Below are 21,323 nucleotides of genomic sequence, written 5' to 3' on the forward strand. Positions count from 1 at the left end.
TCCTGGCCGTCTTATGACTGCATCACAGCTGCTGCTCGCACAAACTATACAGGCGGGAAGGAACAGCCAGATACTCACTACAAGCCCCGCCCAAACTGTCGATTCCGATTAGCCTATTGGATATCACCAAGGCAAAGCTCTAACCTCCGCTCTTCTGATTGGACTGCTCTAATGTCGGTCCTCCTGTCAAGCTAGATTGTGATGAAACTAACTTCCCATGCATAGTTCGGTTGACTTTTCTCCCTATATAAAAACACCACCGGGAGTTTCCGTAAAATCACATTCAGCCATCAAGACTGAACAATGGTTAACATGAGCTATCACCAATTTTTACTAAAATATCTACAGTCGAATTCTAGACAATCGAGAAGGCGAGCGAATAGAAGAAAAAGGGTAAGGAATGGCTGCTTTTTTTCTCGTTGTTTTGTGAACTTGAAGTCTTCGTGTGTTGGAATGAAGGGGGAAAATAGAACGTGTATGTTTTTTGGCAGATATCCCGGTGCCATTTTTAGGATAACAGTTGTCTTCATCTGTCATTATCAGCATAGAGCCAATTTATGTGTTGTCCTTGATTACCAAGCTCGACCGTTAGTTTAAAGCGACACAAATATTGGGAATGGCTGGCTATGTAAAAGGACTTTTATAATAGTTTTAGTTCCCGTATTCACTATTGACAACTCAAATTGTTGTTCTTTCAATAAGTAAGACTCCTAAGCTAAAACATTTTTTGTGTAAATTAGCAGTTTATTTTCTGTACATCTTCCTAGCTTCCAGCTGTGAATACAGATGTTTGGATTTAGTTTTCCAAACCCACTCCTTTCTGTGCCTTTTGTTGCGCCCATTTCTTCATCTGGACTTTGATTTCCATGACGTAATTGTCTTGCGTTACAGTTGACATACATCTCAACTTAAACAAGAAAACTGCTTACTTTATACTTAATCTTCAAATGCCATTTAATTAATAAGAAAATGGTCGATTTTGATTGAATTTCCTGTAAGAACATTTAAAGGAAATCAAATAAAAGGGTTCACCGTGAACCAGATCACAACTAATAATTGTTTAACGTTAAATAACTTCAGATAGAATTCAAAAAGGTTATAACCGACTTTAAATATCAGCCTCAGTAGGAGTTTGTTTGGTAGATTAAAATCATTATTAGTCAATTAAACTGATGTTAAATAAAAAATGAAGACAAAGCCTAGTCTGACCTGTACGGATTCCAGCGCTTCCTTGTCTTCTCATCTTGTTTATCTACCTGATGTGTATTAGAGTGCAGGCGAAAGTAGGGGGCGCAGTAGAGAGCATGTTTTGTCTTTGTTTACAACAATTTAGGAAAATAAATCTCTTATTTTTACAATGCCTACAAAAATATTTAGAAATGAAATGGTATTGTTTTTTTTGTCTAATAAACTACATTATTTATTTCAAGCAAACAGGGTCAGACCTTTTGTTTCCAGTCTGAGCTGTTTTAACTTTAATCTCGATATTATTTTGGAAAATATACAATCCTTTATCAATTAGTCAGGGATATTACAAATGTAATAACATCTAACATTTTACATGTTTTGTTTCAGATTTATTGGGATAAGCTGTCTCCAACAAATTGTCAGACTTGATTAACAGACTTCTAAGGTAAAGTTAAACTCATATTTGACACGTAGTTTTGATTGAAATGTGAACTGTTTTGTTGAGTTAATAAGAGTTATTACAGTTCAGATTAAGTAGATTATTTAATAGTCCAACTTTGTCTAGTATGGTTTGTCATGGGATAAAAACAGATTTAACACTTTAATCAAACCTGTTGCAGAATAATTATGAATTAAATGTTGTTATAAAGTTCGTTTTAATGAGACAGTTATCTATTGTTCTGCACCTCTCCTCCCCCCAATGTTTTTTTTCTAACCCTCTTGGGTCTGGTGACTTCCCTCCCCTACAGGTCCAGTGTAAACCGTGTGGCCGAGTATCTGTGTGTTGAGACTTATTGGCGAGATGACTGCCGAGTGGCTACACCTGCCCCCGCCGTACCCCCCTGGAGTAGGGCCGTTGTATGGTGCAGAGTTGGAGGCGTGGTATGAGGACCTGCAGGATATTCTGGGCTCCGACACGGGAGGGGCAAAAATGGCACGTGCCCCCACATGCACCGAGGTCAGTAGTTTTTACAGACAAAATTATAACAGCCTCATGAGTTTGTTTTACTGCACCCCTTTTCCGTATTTATTGCTGAAATTATAATATTTTTCATTTCAACTTTTTCATCATAGAAGGAGCCAGAGTTTCTGGATGTTCTTGAGAGTTGTTCTCTGACGTGGCTGACTGACGGAAACCAGACGTGGGCTGAAGGCGTCCAGAGGACAACAGAGGAGAGCCACACCATTCAGCCTCTGCATCACACTTCTTCATCGTCGTCCTCTTCTTTGTCGTCCTCCTCATCCTCCTGCATGAGTCCAGCTGTTGCAGAGGAACGTCAGGTGGAGGCTGACTCTGGGAGAAATGCAGATAGCTCAACAGGAGGCGGCAGCGACTTGCTGCCTCCGGAGTTCTTTGAATTGCTGAGTGAAGGAGGCGTGGGAATGGTGGATCCGAGTGGAGCAGTGATCAGCAGTGGCTATTATTATCACCAACACCACCCTGCAAATAACGTCCATCCTGCATCTCCTTCAGCCAGTGAGGAGGAACTGCCCTGCGTGCCAGATTCTCCATCCTGTTCTTCTTCAGCTTCCCAGTCACCATCTCAAAATTGCTCTCCTCCCTCTTCACCTGTCTCCTCACCCTCAGGCTATTCGTCCTCCCGTTTGGGAAAACGAAAGAGGACCACCAGCGAGAGGGCTAACAGTGCCTTGTCCTTCTCCATGCAACGTTCATCTTACTCCTCTACCAAAAAGAGCCGCAAAGAAAGAGAGCAAGAGAATGAGCGAAAGGTGCAAGAGCTGACAGAGCAAAATGAGCGTTTGAAAGCAGAGATTGAAAGGCTAGGAGAAGAGGTCCAGAGGACACGGAGAGCTCTGATTGAGAGGCTGGTCAACACCAGGAAATGAGGACAAGAGAAAGGAAGAACATGAAAGAATAATAATAATAAAAAATAAAAAAACGGGTCCTGTACAATTAGAAAAAGCTATGGTGGGGAAAGATGTAAGGCAGTGGTAAAAGGTTTTCTGGAGGACGGATACCAAAGAATTATTTTCTTTTTTCACAAGGGATGGATTTTGGTAAAAAAAAAATAAGATGAGGGAAGAAAGTAATGAAAGTCAAGACTAGAGGGTACAGAGAGAGAACAGGCTGCAGCAGCATTGCGGCAAATCAAAAGAAACAGCATGTCTGAATGAAGAAAGAAAGCTTGAAGTGCAAATCATGCAGCGGATTTAATGAATGTCATTTTAAGGAATGCAAAAAAGTTCCATGAAATGGAATGAACAGGTGCTGATTTGGATGTCTAACTTAGAGGTGTTAAGGCTTGAGCGAACGTCAGTGTCATCTTATTCCCACCATACTGCAATAAAATTGTAACTCCCGAATTTTAAGGGCTACAATCAGGCTCACAGAGATTATTTGCCCCATTTTTTTTGGAGAGTTTCGGAGCTCAGGAAAGTTTAGAAAGTGCCCAGTGCAGTGTGAGTATGAGATTTTTTAAAAGAAAAATAAAATACCTTTTTTTAACTTTGTATAACCCATGGCTCATTTGTTCTTGTATTTAGATAAAACAAGTAACCTGCCTATCATTTTAATGCTGAGCTTTTCTATTATGGGAATCTGAGGCATAAATGTTTATTAGTTCTTCTACTCTGATTTACTATTTTTATATAAACTGTAATATACTCTTAAATACAATTGTACTGTTATGGCTTGTGCTGTATTATTCAAACATACTGTTTATTTCTTATTGTAGTAAAAATTATTTGTAATTCGTAAATATGCATGGATTTTATCACTCATGGCATACAATTTTTTTTATTGTAATTACAAATTTGCAATAAAAATGTAATCAAACTCTTGCATTTTTTTTCTTTGTCAAACCTGTTTTTGTTTAAACACAAATCAAGGCAACAAAGGCAATTTCCTTTGCTTTATCAGTTTATTTTATGAAATCAAAAGGATATTTGGACAAAGATTTTTTTCCCCCAGAGGATATAAAAACCATCTGAATACATACAAACATGCCCTCCAAATTCTAATATCAAATGCTGACTTGAACACAGGGAGAGTATAAAAATCAGTGTCTTTTGGTGTAGGGATTTGGAGAAATCCTCCCTTTCTGTATCTGTATTCATTTGACTGTCTCTTTGTGCGTTTTCATTTCCCCGCCGGCCAATCCAGCATTTCATTAGTCCTCGGTGCCAACACCACATTGTCTTAGATCCTGTTACGGCTTAGCCTTAAGCTAATACCCTCATCTGTACATCTTGTTTCCATTCTCCCTTCCACTGACTAACCTTCATTTCGCTTTTCTTTCTTACTTCTTCTTGCCTTTCTGAGCTGCAGGTTCAGGGCTCTTCCCTTCAGCAAGAGCCAGTTGTTTCTTAAGATCTAAAAGTTTGGAAACCTCTGCTGCGATCACATCCTTCTCTGCTTTCTGGGATTTGAGCGCTCGTACCTTGTCGCCCTGTAATAAATAAAAAATCATCTTCGTTAGAAAAAGTAAATGTCTTGCAATTAAAACCATTGGTTTAGAAAGGACTTTTGAATATCAAATTAAGAGGTTCCTTAATTTTTTTTTAAATAAAACATTTCATAACTGTAATAGGAAAAATACAAGTGGTCCTAAACAGAAATGCTAATAAATGTCACCCTTGAATGTGTATCACACATGAACAACAGAACTTTCTAATCAAGACAGGAAAACAAAAATAAAAAAAGGAATATTGGAAAAAAAACTATTTCGGACCTAGTTTAATAAGATTTAGCTACATGCTAGCAATCTAACCTGTTCCGCTACAGCTTTTGCAAGCTGCTTAGCCTTCTCTGGGTCCGCTCCGACCCCCGTCTTTACTTCAGCAACAGCGGGAGGAGCGGGAACAACAGCGGGCTGCTGACTGCTGGCAGTGATCTGAAGGTGTAAACAGATGAAGACGTGAGGCAGGTGTTTCAGTGGTTATTTATCCTGATTTGTTTTTGCAATTACTCAAACGCGTTTGTAAGATTCTGCGATTTGTAAGCTGGCAAACGGCGAATCAAACCAAGATTAGTAAAAATTCAAAACATTAAATTAGCTGCAACTGTTAATGGCATTTACTAATCTAAAATGACAAGCAGCACCAGTGTGGACCCACTCTTCACAAACAAACGCCACTCAATACCTTCTTATTAGATGGTTCGTCTTCTGGCTGGAGGCAAGGATTAACAAGGATTATTTTTATCTATATGATGGATGCACCATTCATAATTTATGCATTTTAGACACATTTTCTCCCCATCTTGTTTAAAAAAAAAAAAAAAAAATCAACCTCAATTATGAGTCAATTCTAATCCATGATGACAGTCTGAGAACAGCTACACGTTTTATATTTTTATTTCACTTTTCATAAATGATAATGAATCTAAATCAACAGATAACCAGACTAGGCTCATGCGCAGACCATTAGGCATCATAAACGTCAAATTACCTGCTGTCCACCAAACCTCTTCTTCAAAGCTTCGATCTGATCCGCCTCCAGTTTCTGGAATAACGGACTGACCTGGGAATAAAAAAGATTGGGAAACAGGGAAGGTAGTGAGAGACGAACATTAAAACCGATACATATGCAGGAATTTAAAAAAAAGGCATTGAGCCCAAGGCTAACAGAGCTCATCTTTGAATAAAGTGGATTACGCAAGAAAGTCAATAATTTCCAGAGAGATTTTTTATGTAAGTTTTAGGTCATACTTAATGAAATACTGCACTACAATGAAGGAGTGTCTACATAAGCTTTTTATGCTCTTGTCTTTCTCATACTCATTTCTCACCAGACATGCCAGCCTAAGTGTTTGAATGAAGCATGTGCAGGCTGCTCAGACAAGATACCACAATTAGTGATATCTTGCTTCTCAAATGGCCTGAGAGAAATGTGTTGTTTGCTGGAAGTTGAAGGCCTCCCCACACTGCCTAACCCATTATTCAAAAGTTTGTGTGTGTGTGTGAGTTGGTGTGTGTTCACAAATCTGCAACACTCTCGACAGTCCTGAAATCGTGACAGACTGTTGCGTTCTCATTGTATCACCCTGCTTCGACAGTACAGCAGGTTTGTGTGTCTGCACAGGTGCCACTCGTGTTTTTTCGCATTAGTGGAGGTCATACTCACGGTGCCGATGCGGTGACCCGCTCTCAGGGCGCACACGAAGGAGCCGGGGCCTAGCAGCATGGTATTGATGCAAGACTGAGGAGCGTTGAGCTGATCCCTGATAGTCTGGCTGACCGCTGGCATGTAAGGCAGGAGCATCACCGACAGCAAGCAGGAGATATTCACAGAAACCCCCGTCACGGTGCCGGCGCGCCGCCTGAAAACAACAAACCATTCACATCAGCTAATCAAACACATCGGGAAAATGAAGACAGGCTGAGCTACAGTTTGAGATTCTGAACATAGACACGCCGAATAAAAAAATTTTTTTTTTTTTTTTTTAAACAGAACCAAATTACCTTATCTAAATAATAAAGAACTTAAAATCATTTAATAATCACTCATTAAATCTGAAAGAAATATACATAAAAGCAAGCCTTGGCCTTTATAAACCATTTTTTTATTTATTCCGGTCTTCATAGAGTAACACTTTTGCATATTGACTGAGGTTTTAGAACTGCTTTATCCTAATCAGTCGTACCTTTAGTAACCATATTGGCAGTAACGGATGTTTTTCTAAGATTTAAGTAAATCCGAGCTGGGCAAAGGTTGGGGGACTGCCAAGAGGCCAGCAGCAACAACAAAGGAGCTGCAGAAATCTCCAACATTAACTAATTATGTTAAACGTGACATCAGTCTGCTGTTCTAAGGATATGTCCATATAAATATATATTAAAATAAGATTCACATGGTTTGCAGGAAGAAAACCCCAACATTTGCTGACAATTTAAAAAATAAATTAAGCATATAAACTACTTTGGTGGTGTCATTATTATCAAGAATTACTTGTATTTCAATGGAATCACTTATTTGTTTTCTTTTTTTTTAAGAATGACATAATTATAAGCAAAAATATATAACTAACTTAAAACCTTCAGAGCTTTGCTGGAAACGGAAGAGTTCAAATTCTGTTCTCTTCCTTTTTGCACTTATCAATAAAAAGGCTAAAACCAAATGAAGATTTTCTACATTTTTAAGCGTATGGAGCAAAATCTGAGCAGAAATCTAAACTATGGGATGCAAAAGGACTCCTACCAAAGAACACCTAATGCTGAAATTGAATTGGACGGCGCTTTCCTATATTTGTTGCACAAAAAAGAACACTTTTTTTATGTTTTATTGTTGATCTATAAAAATCATTATATTGTAGCCAGAAAGAAATTATCATCTCATTACTTTCCATCTTACCTTTCTGACTCTCCTCCCTTTATTTTCTTCCAAGGCTCATTGACTTGAATGTATTGGTTACCATGGCGAGAAATGTTCAGGATGTGTTTCAGGGCATCGCGGATCCTGGTGAAATATTTTAAACAAAGAGTGAATACCTGTATTAACACAGCGCTCTAAAACATTTTCCAAACTAGATGAGTTCTGCTTTATTTAAACATCTTACTTGACTTTGTCCATCAGCTGGATGTATTGCTGTAACTCCCAGCCCACCACAGCCAGGAGCTTCTTGTCTTCCTGCTGTAGCTCCATTTCAGGCACACATCCTCCAAAGAACTTGGTCACAAACATGCCAGCCCTGAGAGAGACAGGACGTTTGTTCAGAACATATTAAACATAGTAGGAAAAAAAAAGAGAAAAGGACCAGAATGAAAAATGAACATAAAAACCTTGAGAGGAAAAAAAAAAGAGGTAAGGGTGAAACCATTGAAGGACATGCTGCTTGACTTGCTAACTGTGTATAAATTATACATTTTGGTGTCATATCAACCACACTGCCTTGCTGGATTTAGCATACTGCCTGAATCAAGTCATATTTGTACCATTTTTTTTAAGTTTCATGTGTAGTTTTTTTTTTTTTTTTTCCTTTTTGGTGTGATGCAACACTGTGTTTAATATTTAACATATCTAAACCGGCCTTTTAGACCAGAAACAAGGGCTCTGTGGTTTTAGTAAACTGTGGTTTTAATGCCAAAGAAATGCCTTTTCCATTTATTTATTGAAACTGTTTTAACTATAACTCTTGCATACATTATCCCCCCATTTTTTTTTTTTCAGACTGTGCCCTAAAATCTTATAAAACAGATCAAATTGCAGCCCTGATTATTTAGCAATCTGAGTCTAAACTGTACAAAATGATGTAGTGACTCCGAGATTGGATCAGGAAAGGTCAGAAATTCAGTTCTGAATTAGCAGAACTCTTTCCACCTAAGGCAGGATGCAATCTACAAGATATTTTTCAACCAATTAGACATTAACATTGCTGCCCGTAACTAATTTTGAAGATCAAGGTACTCTGAAAAAAAAAAGCTGCTGAGAAATATCTTTGAAGTGGGATTTAACATGGATCTTTTAAAAAACATTTGAGGCGATGCAATTAGGGCTAAATGACGCCATCCAAAATGAATTTAGAAACCTGGGGTACACATCTTGTAATAGTGACTGATGTAACAGATTTTTTTCCAAAGAGTACAGCGCAAGTTGTTAATTGGACTTGATGACAGTATTGCTGCATGTTTACTTTGAGTGAAACCCTTATAGGGAGAGTGAGCAACTTGAGATGCATTGCCCCAGTTTTCCTCTAAGCAGTGAAGTAAAACTACTAAAGTGAAAAAGAGCTTTGTGTAACTCATCAAAGTTTTACACATATACCAACCAACAACAACCAAAACCTGCAATTTATGTTATGAGAGCTTAAAGTGGGTTGGAGAGCGGTGTACTTGGTGCCACTGTGGCCTAGCAGTGCCAAGGTCCTGATTTATAACTCTCAGCCTGTGTTTGAATTCTTCCCTACTCATGTGGTGATTTGGTTCCTAGTCCAAAAACAACCATTAGGCTTATTTGTCTCCCTAAATTATCATTTAATATGAATGTTCAAGTAGGTAACAAACTGGTGACCTATGGAGGGTGTTTAAGCTAAACCAATCCATTGTAGGTTAAGCTAATTTTCTCAGTCTCTGACCTTCTAAATAGTGAATCTCTGCCAAAATTTTATGTATTCAACTGTTTTTTTTTAGTTAAGTGTAAAAATGTATTTATTCTCCTACTGTATGCTTATGCACATCCTTGCTCTGTTCTGCAATTAAGAATTGGACGTTAAAACTACATTTAAGTTTTGCTGAATGCCACCTCTTTTCTGCCCCAAAACTTGCTGTTAACTTGTCAAGCCTTTTATATTATATCATACATTGTATTTTATTGTTATTTATATGCTCTGCAATAAGCATTAAATATTTTTTGATGTGCTAATGAAAAACAAACACTAATTCTTCGACTCTTTTTCTGCATTCCTATAGTGAAATCCTTCAATGATAATTTGCATTATGTAGCTTTTGAATGCAACAGTTGGGTCAAAAAGAGGCTGAATAATTGTGTGAGCTGTAACATGGAAATCTGTAAACCATGTATCCTTTTTCTTTCATTTCAGTTACACAAGTTATTGTGTTTCATACAAACATAAAAAACACATTTGTAACTTAAGCTTTATTTAAAAAAAAAAAAAAGCTTCTGCATCACAGAATATCTAGATGAACATTAGTTCTGCAGCTCTCTGAAAGATTGTTCTGTTTTCAGTTTTAAAGAGATCCTTGTTAAAGTTTTTCGTCATTACCTGTTGATGAAGTTTCCCAGATTGTTAAGCAGCTCAGAGTTGTTTTTTAAAGCCATATCAGCCCAAGAAAAAGCTGAATCTTGTCCTTCTGGACGGACGTACAGCAGGTAGAAACGCCATACATCTGAGGGGATGCCCGTGTCCTTTGCCATGTCTCCAAACACACCAACACCCCTGCTCTTAGAGAACTTGGTGTCCTCGTAATTAAGATATTCTGAGGAATTAAAGTAGAAGGAGGAAGTCAGCCATTTATGTAAATAACATTAGCAAATAAATTATTGGGTGAACCTGATCAGAGATGGGAAGTGCTCACCAGTGGCAACTAGATGGTTAACCAGAGTGTAGTTGTCCTGGGCTCCCAGAAGGGAGCAGGGAAACACCACACTGTGGAATGGCACATTGTCCTTTGCCATAAAGTTATACAGCTCCACCTGGTGGTAGAGACAACACTGCGTCTTAAGGATGACATCATATTAGATCACCATGAGATCATCCAGTTCAAAGAGGACTTATCTAACCCCCGCACCTACAGGCTAACACACTCACTCTAGAGCCTCAATCCCAGGGTTTTACATGAAGAGGGATGAGATGAATCAAAGAGGTTTAAAAGGGACAGAATGTCACAGTACGGGTCAGTTCAGTGTACTGGTGTCCATGTAATTACGTCAACATGTCAGTTTCCCCAATTGGTTAATGTGTGAGGAAGATAAGTGAGTCATGAGCTTACTATATGATTTTTATTCTGCAGAGAAAATGTCAAGTTATTCTGGGCCACTTCACGAATAAGACAAAAATAAAACCTCAAATAGATTGTAGATGCCAATAGTCACTCACAAGTGGAAGTTTTTTTTTTAATCGACATTGAGCTCATTGATTTTACAAAGCAAGTGCCTATATGTGATTGGGAATCTTCTGGATACAAATGACCTCAATATCTGCTAAACCTCAGGGTTTAGTTGGTAACTCCATGTCCCACAGATGGGGACAAAAAAAAACCCACATGGGGAAATGCAAAATACAACTGGGTCTACTCTAGGTGGAAACGAGGACAAATATCTGTGTCAAGATTGTGCATTAGTCCTTTGTAGGGCTCAGTAGAGCCTGGTACCTGATGCGGATTTTTCCACCACTTTTCCCAATCGCTGGTGTAGTTGGCAGTAATAGACAGGTAGCCAATAGGGGCGTCAAACCACACGTAGAACACCTGCAGAAGAACAAAGACATACATTTATGGTTAGAGTAAAGAAGAAAATTCTGAATATCATTTTAAATTTGGGTAAATAATCTTTTAGTGATTGTGCAAGATCCAGATTAATCTGAACTTCAAGATAATTCATTAAAACATTCATGTGAGAATATATTTCAGATCTCTTTTCTTACCAAAGAAACATCTATGACTTGACTGAGAGCTAAATAAGTTAAGCTCAAATATAGACAGTACTTCCTAAATAGCTGATTCAATTTCAAACTCCATACCATCCTTTGCAAAATCATAGTTTAGTTTCAAAAATCTAAGAATACTTAGCAGAAGGAATTAACGTCTTTTAGATTTTTCAATTTCTCAAACAAATATATAAAAACACAATCTGTGAAAACCAACCATATATGATGAATCAACTAACATCAAAAAGAAAAGAGACGCTTTTCTGCCCATCTGCACACTGAGCTTTGTTGCTGTATTTTACAGAAAATATCAAAGCAAACCTTCTCTTTAAAGTCAGGGTGAGGTACTGGCGTTCCCCACTGCAAGTCCCTGGTGATGCAGCGAGGCTTGAGTCCATCTCTTAGCCAGGAGCGAGTTATTTGTTTGGCGTTTGCTGTCCAGTCTCCTGAGCTGGTTGATTTCTCCAACCACTGCTCCAGTTGAGTTTCAAGCTGCATTAAAAGGCAAGAAAACAAGAAAAAAATAAAATATAAATAATAAATATCCATACATCCATGCATTTTCTGACACGCTTAATCCCAAGTAGGATCGCGAGGGGTGCTGGTGCCCATCTCCAGCTGTCTACAGGCGAGATGCGGGGTACACCCTGGACAGGTCGCCAGTCCATCGCAGGGCAACACAGAGACAAACAACCATTCACATACACACTCACACCTAAGGAGAATTTAGAGAAGCCAATTAACCTAACAGTCATGTTTTTGGACTGTGGGAGGAAGCCGGAGTACCCGGAGAGAACCCACTCATGCTCAGGGAGAACATGCAAACTCCATGCAGAAAGACCCCAGGCCAGGAATCGAATCCACGACCTTCTTGCTGCAAGGCAGCAGTGCTACCCACTGCACCACTGAGCAGCCCCGAAAAAAAAAAAAATTTTTTTTAACTTTATAGTACAGCTTTTGAAAATGAAAAGGTGTCTTTAAAACATTTCCACAGAAAAAACAAACTTAAACAAAAGGGAGCATTGTAAAGCAAAGCTTAAACGTTACCTTTGGCAGGTCCAAGAAAAGATGCTTGGAAGAGCGGATTACTGGAGTCTGCTTGCAGACTTTACACTGAGGTTCCTGAAACAACATCAATTTACAAATTACTGAATTGTAGACTTAAAAATATATATTTTTTTCCAAATTGTGGATCATGGATTATTTATGGATCAAGGTAACAAGAGGCCTTTTAAAAAAGGTCCAGAGCACAGGCAGGTCTGAAGTGATAGCAATAACAGGTCACGGCAATATAACATTTACAGAAAAACATCTCCATAAAATTAAAAATAAATACAGCAAAGACTCCTAACATTTCTCCACCAACAGGCGTATGGAAAAAATATATGAATGTAAAACACTTCGGCTGTTAACTTCTTAATTCAGTGAGGCAAAACCAGATAATCCTTCCAATTCCTAATGTATTATTTGTAAGAAAAAAGTAAAAAGATATGTAGGAACAAGTTGAGCTTAAAATAAGTTTGAGTGATCAAGCTTCCAGTAAAATTAAAGGTGTTAAATAAAAAGACTGAACTTCATTTACTCACGAAAAAAAAAAAAAAAAAAAAAGTCTAATTTTCAACAAAGGCTGAGTCAACTAAAATCTGGACAACTCAAAAGTTTCCAGCCGCCACAGCAGGTGTGATCTTACATATCGGCGTGCAAACCTGGTCGGCACAATTTTGGTTGTTACAATAATGAGTTATGAATGAATGAGTTCTTTTGAGTTGAATTGAATAGAATGAATATTTTGTAGGAATTAAAGGAACAGCTCTAGATTGGTTTAAATCTTATCTATCTGACCAATTTCAGTTTGTTCACGTTAATGGTAAATCTTCCTCGTACTCCAGGGTTACCTGTGGAGCACCACAGGGATCAGTGCTAAGACCAATTCTCTTTACTATATATGCTCCCAATCGGTAGAACTGTTAGATAAATCTATACTTCCAGTCATCTTGCTCACAGCTAGACAATACATAGCACAGAGAGGACACGATGAGTCACAGGAATGAAGTAACAGAGGATAATTCAGGGAAATCCTTGCAACTTTTGTAAATCATGGTGCAGCTGTTCAACACAGACTAACATCCATTCATAATGCAAAGTACACAACAAAGACGGTGGTCCGCGTATTGGAACACCATGGCCTAGACTATAAAACAACCTTATAGGCCGGGCATATGAATGAGCTGATGAGTGGTAAGCATTCAGGGGTCCAGGCGAGAATCGGAGAACAAGCAAAATTTGAATTTTACATCCACTGCAGTGCTCACTGCCTTAATTTAGTGCTAGTTGATTCTGTCAAAGCAGTACCAGAAGCAGAGGAATTCTTTGGGTTGTTTCAGAGTCTTTATGTTTTCACTTCTGACTCATATGTGCACGCCAAATGGCTGGCTGTACAAACTGAAATGTATGGCAGCACAAGAGAGCTCCAAAAACTGTGAGACACACGATAGGCTTGTCCGTTCATAGCCCTATGTAACATAATGGACAGATTGTCTGCCCTCAGACATGTCCTACAGATGTTATTCAAAGACCAACTGTGAGCTGATGAGTTGTATCCAATCTCTTAACCCCAAGAGTGATGCATTTTTAAAAGACAACTGTTTGAATTTTGTCATCTTTGTGATGCCAATGTCGAGGATCTGGGACCTGAACTCCATAAGTTCAGAAGACTTTTAAAGAGAAAAATAAAGAGTCATAAGACTGGAAAACCCTTCTGATACAGTGGAGTTGATCAATCTCATTGAACCCTTCAAATAAGTATTCTACAAGCTCTATAGACTGTGCAAATTCGCTGTTGCAAGGAGTTTTTCCAAACTAAAATGAGTGAAAATCTACCTCCGGTCCACCATTACTGATGAACGTCTTAGCAGTTTAGGGATGCTAAGCATTGAATCCAGAAGGGCAAAGGCTGTGGAACTTGATACATTTGTGGACTATTTTGCAAGAAACCACAAACGCAGAGCACTTTTATTGTAGTGTTACAGGATTTGGTGTTGCCTTTGCAAAAGCATGAGAAACTGCTGAATTGAAAATGTGATTGTAGGTCACATTTTCAGTACATGTACAACAACAAACATATACCTACACAGATTATACAATCTTAATACATCAAAGTTAAAGGAGTGTTAGTGTACAAAAACTGTTTGTAAAGGTTTATTGTTCTCATGTGCAATATGTGAAATAGTTTGAATAGAAATAATTGTTGTTTCATTGGTGCTATGAATAAACAAAAACGTAAAAAAAAAAAAAAAAAAAAAAAATCCTTTTTTTCCATTGTTCTTTCTGTGCCCCCATGAAAAAAAACTATGGCCCCACCTTGCCCTCTGGAAATATTTTCCTAGAACCGCCCCTGCCCAAGAGCTTTCGAACTTAGGCTCAATCAATTTAAAGTTTGTTGAACCTGCTTTGTGAAAAGGACCCCAGAGCTGAAAGGGTTAAAAAAAGATTTTGTTGCTCTGACTGTAAACTTTTGTTTTGCTTGTTCATGAAACACACACTCACAAAAAAAAGGTAATTTTTGACTGAACCTTCCAGAACCCCCTCAGATACACAAACTCACCCTAAGCTCCACGGCGTTGATGAGCCGCCCACACTTGTCACACTGATCGCCTCGAGCCTCTGGATAACTGCAGTGGGGACATATACCCTCTACGAAGCGGTCAGCCAGGAACCGTTGACAGTTTTCACAGCGAAGCTGCTCCACCGTGTCTTCTACAAGGAACCCATTTTTCTGGAGTCGCCAGAAAATATCCTGAGCGATCCTAGAATAAAGGAAACAAACATGACACTTAAATATTGCCAGTAATGTGGGAATATTGGATGTTTCCCCTCTTTTTTTAAAAGGTAAAGGAGTATTAAATTCCAGGACAACAGGATTTTGAGGGGACAAGTCCACCATCTGCTACTTAAGATACAACATACATTTTAGAACAGACTTATTCCATATTCACTACAGTTGAGAAATTTGCTGCAACTTAAAATTTTTTTTTTATCTGAATTTACAGGTCAACAAAAAGAAAAAAAGACATAAAGCCGCCCATGTAGTGGAATATCAAAGAGGGAAAGTTCAAGTTATTGATGGGCGGGAATAACTCAAAAACACAGTCAAATAGAAGCGATAGTCTGTTTGTGGGCTGGTAAATCTAAAATCTAAAGATAAGCCTCCAGCATTTCTCCTCAAACAAGTGAAAAGTCTTTAATCTTAAGGGCTGTTTTTCTTTCTTAAAAAAAAAAAAAAACAACATGATTTGACTTGTTTGATGCCCTTTTAAGTTGCTTTGTATCAAAAACAAAGGCCTAAAAATAAGACTTCTGTCCGTTAGCATTTTTGGAGTAAAAGCCCTTGGATTTAAGTCTAAGCTTTTTTGGAGCAAAGATGCCTGATGTATGAAAAACCCATAATTTCGAAAGCTACGATGGCACAGAAAATAACGTTTTATATATATATGCAATATTACATGTAAAGAACATACTGTGGCTAAGCATTTAAGAGGAATAAAATGTATAATAAAATGTAAAAAGATCAGCCTTCATAAAATATATGAAGGCTGATCTATGAATCATGGACAAACATTTTTCTTTGGATCCTTTGATGAAAGATTTTCACATGCCTTTCTCATTTATCAATGATCAAATACTGTATGTATGGAAAACATCCTCCCAATGTATAAAATCTTTTCCAAAAGTTCAATTTTTACAAAAACATGGCTTGAAACAAGCTGCATATGAAATGTTTTATTATACATGTTTCACTTGTGACAGATATGTAGATATATTAGGGATGCACCATATTGGGATTTTGGCCGATATCCGATATGCCGATATTTTAAAACTCATATTACAATCTGTAAAACACATGTGGAATATCTATCACATGTGGGGCATTTCCCTGCAGGTTCCATGTGTGATAATTACACTGTGTAAAAACAAGTGAAATGGGAGGAAAAATATTTTTTTGACACGTTCTAACCCTGGAAATTTTATCACGTAACACGGGAACAACATGTGGAATAACTTCAATGTTTGGATAATTTTACCCACTTCATTATGACAATATATCCCATCCTAATTTCGATCTTTTCCAAAAAGTATGTTAGAAGTTATGAAAGAAAATGGTATTCACATGAAATATCTTCCATATTTAGAAGAATAACATATGTTCCATTAACACAAGGAAATCATACCAAGTGGTATAATATGTTGATCATGTTGAAATGTTTTTGTAAAGCACATTTTTCTGTACATGACATGAGTTTAGCTCAGCTGAATTAAAGATTACAAGTGAAAACCTTTGAGCCACAGTAAGTTGCTGTTCAAATACATTGAAGGATGCTGATGCTTCTTAGGTTTTGTTGAGATTATTTCTGGACCACTTCTCTTGCTGGCTTCCATGTTTGCAGGCTGCTGCTCTTTTGCCAACATAAACTACCAGATGCTGTGCTCCGTTTTGGCTACCCTGGGAATTCTCATAGGATTGGCTCATGGAAGTAAGCATGGCTATGCAATGCACCGCAGTAGACCTGCATCCAACCTCAAGGTATGAAAGGGGAACACCTTGAGTAACACACTCTTCATAGGGAGTACAAAATTGTTATAGGGAATATTCTTTCCATCATGGGTGACAAAAAATATTGCTTTTGGTTATTATATATATTACATTTCTTAATTACTGCTCCTTCAAAATAAACAATTGAAAAGAAACAGCAAAGACAAACTTAGAACTTTCATATGTTGCAAAAGCTGAAAGAATCAAATAAAATTTCTGGTTAAGAGAAATAAACTTTTGCAGCAGGATGCATAATATTACAGTAATCCTATTAACGTTATGTAATCTTATAATAACTAGAAGTATTCCGATCCTTCCAGTGCATTAATTATCAAATAAGGTCAGGATAAGAATACATAAAAAAATAAAGTTTTGATTGCTGTTGAAAGGCTTCACGTTACTAAATGTTTTTTTTCTCATTTATGTTTTTTTTTTTTTTATCTTTTAACTTAAAAGTTAAACTAACCCCCCCAAAAAACTTTTAACATTTAAACAGGTTAAATTTGGCCTATAGGGGGAAATCTATGCGTTACTCGTTACTGTAAAAATCCTCCCCCTCAAAAGGTTTGCCTGTGGTATAACTACTGGTGTCTCACGCTAATCCCCCACTGCACATCCCTACGCTTAGCCCTGCCAGTCAGCATCTCTTGGTACCGACCACCTTGAAAGGAATTTCCAAGTTTGTCTGGGAGCAGGATTCGGTTTTTCCATGAAGTGAGTCACACTTTAAAGAGCCAAATGAACTTACTCTGTCTGCTTCTCTGTGGTGGTTCTCCCAAAGAAGTCAAAGTCAATCTGGAACCATCTGTAGATGCTGGAGTGAACAGCATGGTACTTGTCACATATCTGCTTCGGCGTCAGTCCCTCCTCTCTGGCCTTGTTCTCGGTAGCTGTTCCATACTCGTCTGTGCCACAGACAAACAACACATTCCAACCCCGCAGGCGGCCATACCTGGGAGACACGGAGGAACGGGTAGTGGTAAGAAAGAAAACGTAAAGAGAGAGAGAAAAAAAGAGGGAATTTAAATTCCTACCTGGAGAAGACATCTGCACTGAGGACACAGCCAATGATGTTACCCAGGTGGGGAACATTGTTGACATATGGCAAGGCGCTGGTGATCAGGACGTTCCTCATGCCCTCCTTTGGCATACTGTTAGGAAAAAAAAGAAAAGAACAGAAACATAAAAAAAATGTCAGTTTTCTTCGCTATCTTTAAATGCTCGTTGCAAGAAAACATATCATCCTCTCCTATGGGAAATGAGCCAGCTTGAAACAACACCACCAGCAGAAAACATTCAGTATTGAGCTTACATCACTTACATTGGATGTTGTTTTTCTGTTGTCTGAGAGCAGGCGTTTATATCCTTCCTCCAGGTCAGAGCTGCCGCTTCCATTTCCTCCTCTGAAACAACACGCTCACCTTCTTCACTCTAACCCAAAAACAGAAATAAACATTACTTATATTGCTATTCTTAATGTACAGAAAGACTGAATCCACATTTTACCATTGCAGGGAGGACTCCCTTTGAATATACAACTGCTTGATTTGGAGCAGACTGAAGCCAGGTTTTGCAGCAGTTTTATCAATAAAACTTAAACCTCTCTTGCCTGCTAATGTTGTTACGCCATATAATACTAATAGTGCAGTTATATATTAAGAGGGTGAAAATAAATTCCCTGTAACCCCACGGTTAGACATTTCTCAACTACTGTAAGCCGTAAAGTTTTTCTACTTTTCTAATGTGAAGTTTCTACTTTTCAGTAGAGACACCTAAAGTTTGTAAAAAAAAAAAAAAAAAAGCCAAAGTGATGATCTTGCAGATACCTCAACAGGGCTGCTGTTGCATGGCTGTGTGTCTCTGCTCTGAGGTGCAGGCTGTCTCTGCATGTAGCTCTTCATGGCCTCCAGGCCTTTTCCCTGCAGCACTTTTTGAGCCGCAGACTGACAACCACTCATGGCAGCAACACGGTCAAACCAGGCCTTCACAAACTTATGATCGCCTGAAAAAGAGAGACAGCAGATGGAAAAGAGGCAATAATATTAAGGATAGGAAAGGGAATTACTTAAACTAAAAAAATGAGGAAATTAAATTATTGTAAAATATTTAATTTGTTTGATAAAAAACAAAGTTAACTTACTCAAAGCCAGAGATGAGTTGAATAAAACAGGGTGTAGTGCACCCCATAATACAATATCAGCAACTGAAACATCTTTCTGTAACACAGGAAAGCTTCATTAACAAAATTTAAGATGACGCAAAATATAGTGTATTAACGGTATCAACAAATAACTGATACTGACAATGAAATTATCATTTATTTAAAAAATGGCTTCATAACCAGTCTAGAAAAATAAAAAATAAGGATACAGGGGAGTCAAAAGGATAGAATTTTTATAAAAATTCCAAAGATTTTATTTCTTTATTAAATCATATCCATTTCCTTTCAGCCTCAATAAAGCCAAGTGTCCTACAGGCTGCCCAGGCAAAGCAGTGCTGCTGGATGGTCAAATAAAGCTTAGTTCAATCAAACCAACACAAAAAAAATTCATAAGTGTAAACTAAACTGTTTAAACAATATAAAACCATTTTTACAGGTGGGTGAAGTGTGACAGCTTTAACAGCAGTGGAGCCCCAGAGCAGGCTAATGGCATTCATAGGAATTTGCTAATCCCCCTACCAGCCCAGCATTAATATCCACAGTCTGGATATTAATGTTTCCTTTTGCATGAAGGTCAGATTGTCCCAGTTGGAAAAACAACTGCAATGCCCCCAGAAGCCGCAGTTCTTACTGAAACGGTGCAGGTAAAGTAATGTTCAAAATATACAACTGAATATATATTTTTTTCAACATTTTGAATACCTTTCTCTTCATTTCGTGCATTAAAAGCAGTATGCACCTTTTGTTTTTAAAACCAAAAAATGGGGAGTCATTTATTACTAGTTTACTAGTCGTTGCGCCACCACCATTTTCTAACTTTCAAAGACCACACCTGACTTAGAAGAAGCATCAGCTTCAGCTCTAAGCTCCTGCTTTCAAAACAACCCCCACTCAGGATAATAAAAAAAAAAACATTTGGAAAACGATTTATTATCATATTCCACCTCTCAACCATTAATGACAGTAGCATAAAAAACTGTGTGAGAATGTCATAAAAGAAGAACAACAGATCAATCACTAATGGGAAATCTGCTCTCAACATAGCAGCAGCAAGGTACCACACAGGAAAAAAATGCCAGAATTAAATCACCCAAAATAATATAAGAGTAGTACAAAATGTAACACTTTAGTTAAAAAAAACCTGATGATAACAGAACGATGAATTCCTATTAAATTGTGTTCAGCCTCTGACATGAACTATTCTGCTTTTGAATGCAACTCTGAGCCTTGCTACTGCTTTAAGAAGGAAGTGGAGGGTTTTCTTTATGATGACCAGTGTCTGATTATATACTTTAAACCGTACCCCAGTTAAATATGACATGTTTCCCTTGCCAAGGCTTTGGTCCAAGACATTTAGAGGACTCTGAAGGACCTTGGACACCTCTGATCCTTTTCCCTGAAGCACGGCCATGTGAAGAGCCCGTAGCAGTGCAGGCTGGGAAATGAAATCACAACAGAAGCTCATTCATTCACAGTTTATAGTCATGTTGAGATGTGTTAAAATGAAAAAAAAAAAAAAAAAGATTTTAAGCAACATAATAAATGTACCTGAAGAACCGTGGCTTCCCACTCAAGCCATTGGTTGCACTGGTCACTGGATTCTGGTCCATTTAACTCAAACAGATATCTGAGTGGGGGGGAGAAAAAAACCAAATCTGTGTGAAACTGGTCTTTCTAGGAAGTGAGATCTTGGACCTCAATTAAACAACCTGTATAAATACAGTTGAAATGAAAATGAAGCACATCAAGCTCATACAGCAATGATATGTAAACGTACGATTGAGATATTTACAATCACTGAATGAAAAGATAACATTTTTCCTCACTAGAATTGTCAATACAAGTTCATTTTTTAAACAGGTCCATTAGAATTATCAAAATTACCTCAACTTTCTAAATTTCAGAAAATAAAAAGCTGTTTTTTTTTTTATTTTCTATTCAAATTTAGAAGTTTAAATAAATTCAAATTACAACAATTTTAAACAATTAATAATATCCTAGAAACTTATATTATGATTTTGTGACTAAATAGGTTGATTTTTAAATAATTTAGGAAACACGAGGCTCTGGATTTATTTAGGGTGGAGCCAAGGCTTCCTAATGGGACAATGGAACAGTCTGAATAAAGCAGCTCAAGATAAGAAGAACAGACCTGTGGGCATCAAAAGTCTGGCTCACTTATCTTTGGTACAATTTCCAGCTGCTTGAAGGCCTAATGTACATCTGTCCAAACTAAAATACATCAGAATAAATGACGGTTGAATCTCAAGACATTGTTTTCTCTGTCCCAGAGAAGAATACATTTTGGAGGCAAACATGGA

At 37.8% G+C, this 21,323-nt stretch overlaps 2 protein-coding genes across 3 annotated transcripts in view; one reads left to right on the forward strand and one right to left on the reverse strand.

Annotated features, from left to right (window-relative positions):
- The first annotated feature begins 236 nt into the window (after positions 1 to 236).
- On the forward strand, positions 237 to 3,219 carry ddit3 (DNA damage inducible transcript 3). Its single transcript, XM_015402250.1, has 4 exons — positions 237 to 393; positions 1,576 to 1,633; positions 1,938 to 2,146; positions 2,263 to 3,219. Exons 3-4 carry the CDS (start codon positions 1,991 to 1,993, stop codon positions 3,034 to 3,036), a joined length of 930 nt encoding a protein of 309 aa, XP_015257736.1. The 5' UTR covers positions 237 to 393; positions 1,576 to 1,633; positions 1,938 to 1,990; the 3' UTR covers positions 3,037 to 3,219.
- An 841-nt stretch (positions 3,220 to 4,060) lies between these two features.
- Positions 4,061 to 21,323, reverse strand: part of mars (methionyl-tRNA synthetase) — a 20,499-nt gene continuing 3,236 nt past the window's right edge. The window contains exons 3-22 of one of the 2 annotated variants that reach the window (XM_015402232.1): positions 20,551 to 20,629; positions 20,306 to 20,437; positions 18,982 to 19,057; positions 18,668 to 18,843; positions 18,163 to 18,272; positions 17,876 to 17,992; positions 17,590 to 17,793; positions 14,856 to 15,057; positions 12,299 to 12,373; positions 11,573 to 11,743; positions 10,977 to 11,072; positions 10,182 to 10,299; positions 9,869 to 10,082; positions 7,706 to 7,837; positions 7,501 to 7,605; positions 6,274 to 6,469; positions 5,599 to 5,670; positions 5,293 to 5,319; positions 4,920 to 5,042; positions 4,061 to 4,598 (exon numbers count right to left, since the gene is read on the reverse strand). In XM_015402232.1, coding sequence (XP_015257718.1) covers positions 4,449 to 4,598; positions 4,920 to 5,042; positions 5,293 to 5,319; positions 5,599 to 5,670; positions 6,274 to 6,469; positions 7,501 to 7,605; positions 7,706 to 7,837; positions 9,869 to 10,082; positions 10,182 to 10,299; positions 10,977 to 11,072; positions 11,573 to 11,743; positions 12,299 to 12,373; positions 14,856 to 15,057; positions 17,590 to 17,793; positions 17,876 to 17,992; positions 18,163 to 18,272; positions 18,668 to 18,843; positions 18,982 to 19,057; positions 20,306 to 20,437; positions 20,551 to 20,629 — 2,575 coding nt within the window. In that variant the 3' untranslated portion in view covers positions 4,061 to 4,448. The remainder of the gene's footprint in view (positions 4,599 to 4,919; positions 5,043 to 5,292; positions 5,320 to 5,598; positions 5,671 to 6,273; positions 6,470 to 7,500; positions 7,606 to 7,705; positions 7,838 to 9,868; positions 10,083 to 10,181; positions 10,300 to 10,976; positions 11,073 to 11,572; positions 11,744 to 12,298; positions 12,374 to 14,855; positions 15,058 to 17,589; positions 17,794 to 17,875; positions 17,993 to 18,162; positions 18,273 to 18,667; positions 18,844 to 18,981; positions 19,058 to 20,305; positions 20,438 to 20,550; positions 20,630 to 21,323) is intronic. The other variant, XM_015402240.1, reaches the window with a different exon arrangement.

This window comes from Cyprinodon variegatus, unplaced genomic scaffold (assembly GCF_000732505.1).
Source record: "Cyprinodon variegatus isolate N-32 unplaced genomic scaffold, C_variegatus-1.0 Scaffold34, whole genome shotgun sequence".
Classification (NCBI taxonomy): Eukaryota; Metazoa; Chordata; class Actinopteri; order Cyprinodontiformes; family Cyprinodontidae; genus Cyprinodon; species Cyprinodon variegatus.

What these genes read in the sequence shown, in the direction of transcription:
- ddit3 (XM_015402250.1), top strand. Translation starts at nt 1,991, where the DNA reads ATGACTGCCGAGTGGCTACACCTGCCCCCGCCGTACCCCCCTGGAGTA. An exon ending in GTGCCCCCACATGCACCGAG is followed by an intron (nt 2,147 to 2,262) that starts GTCAGTAGTTTT and finishes TTTTCATCATAG; the next exon opens with AAGGAGCCAGAGTTTCTGGA.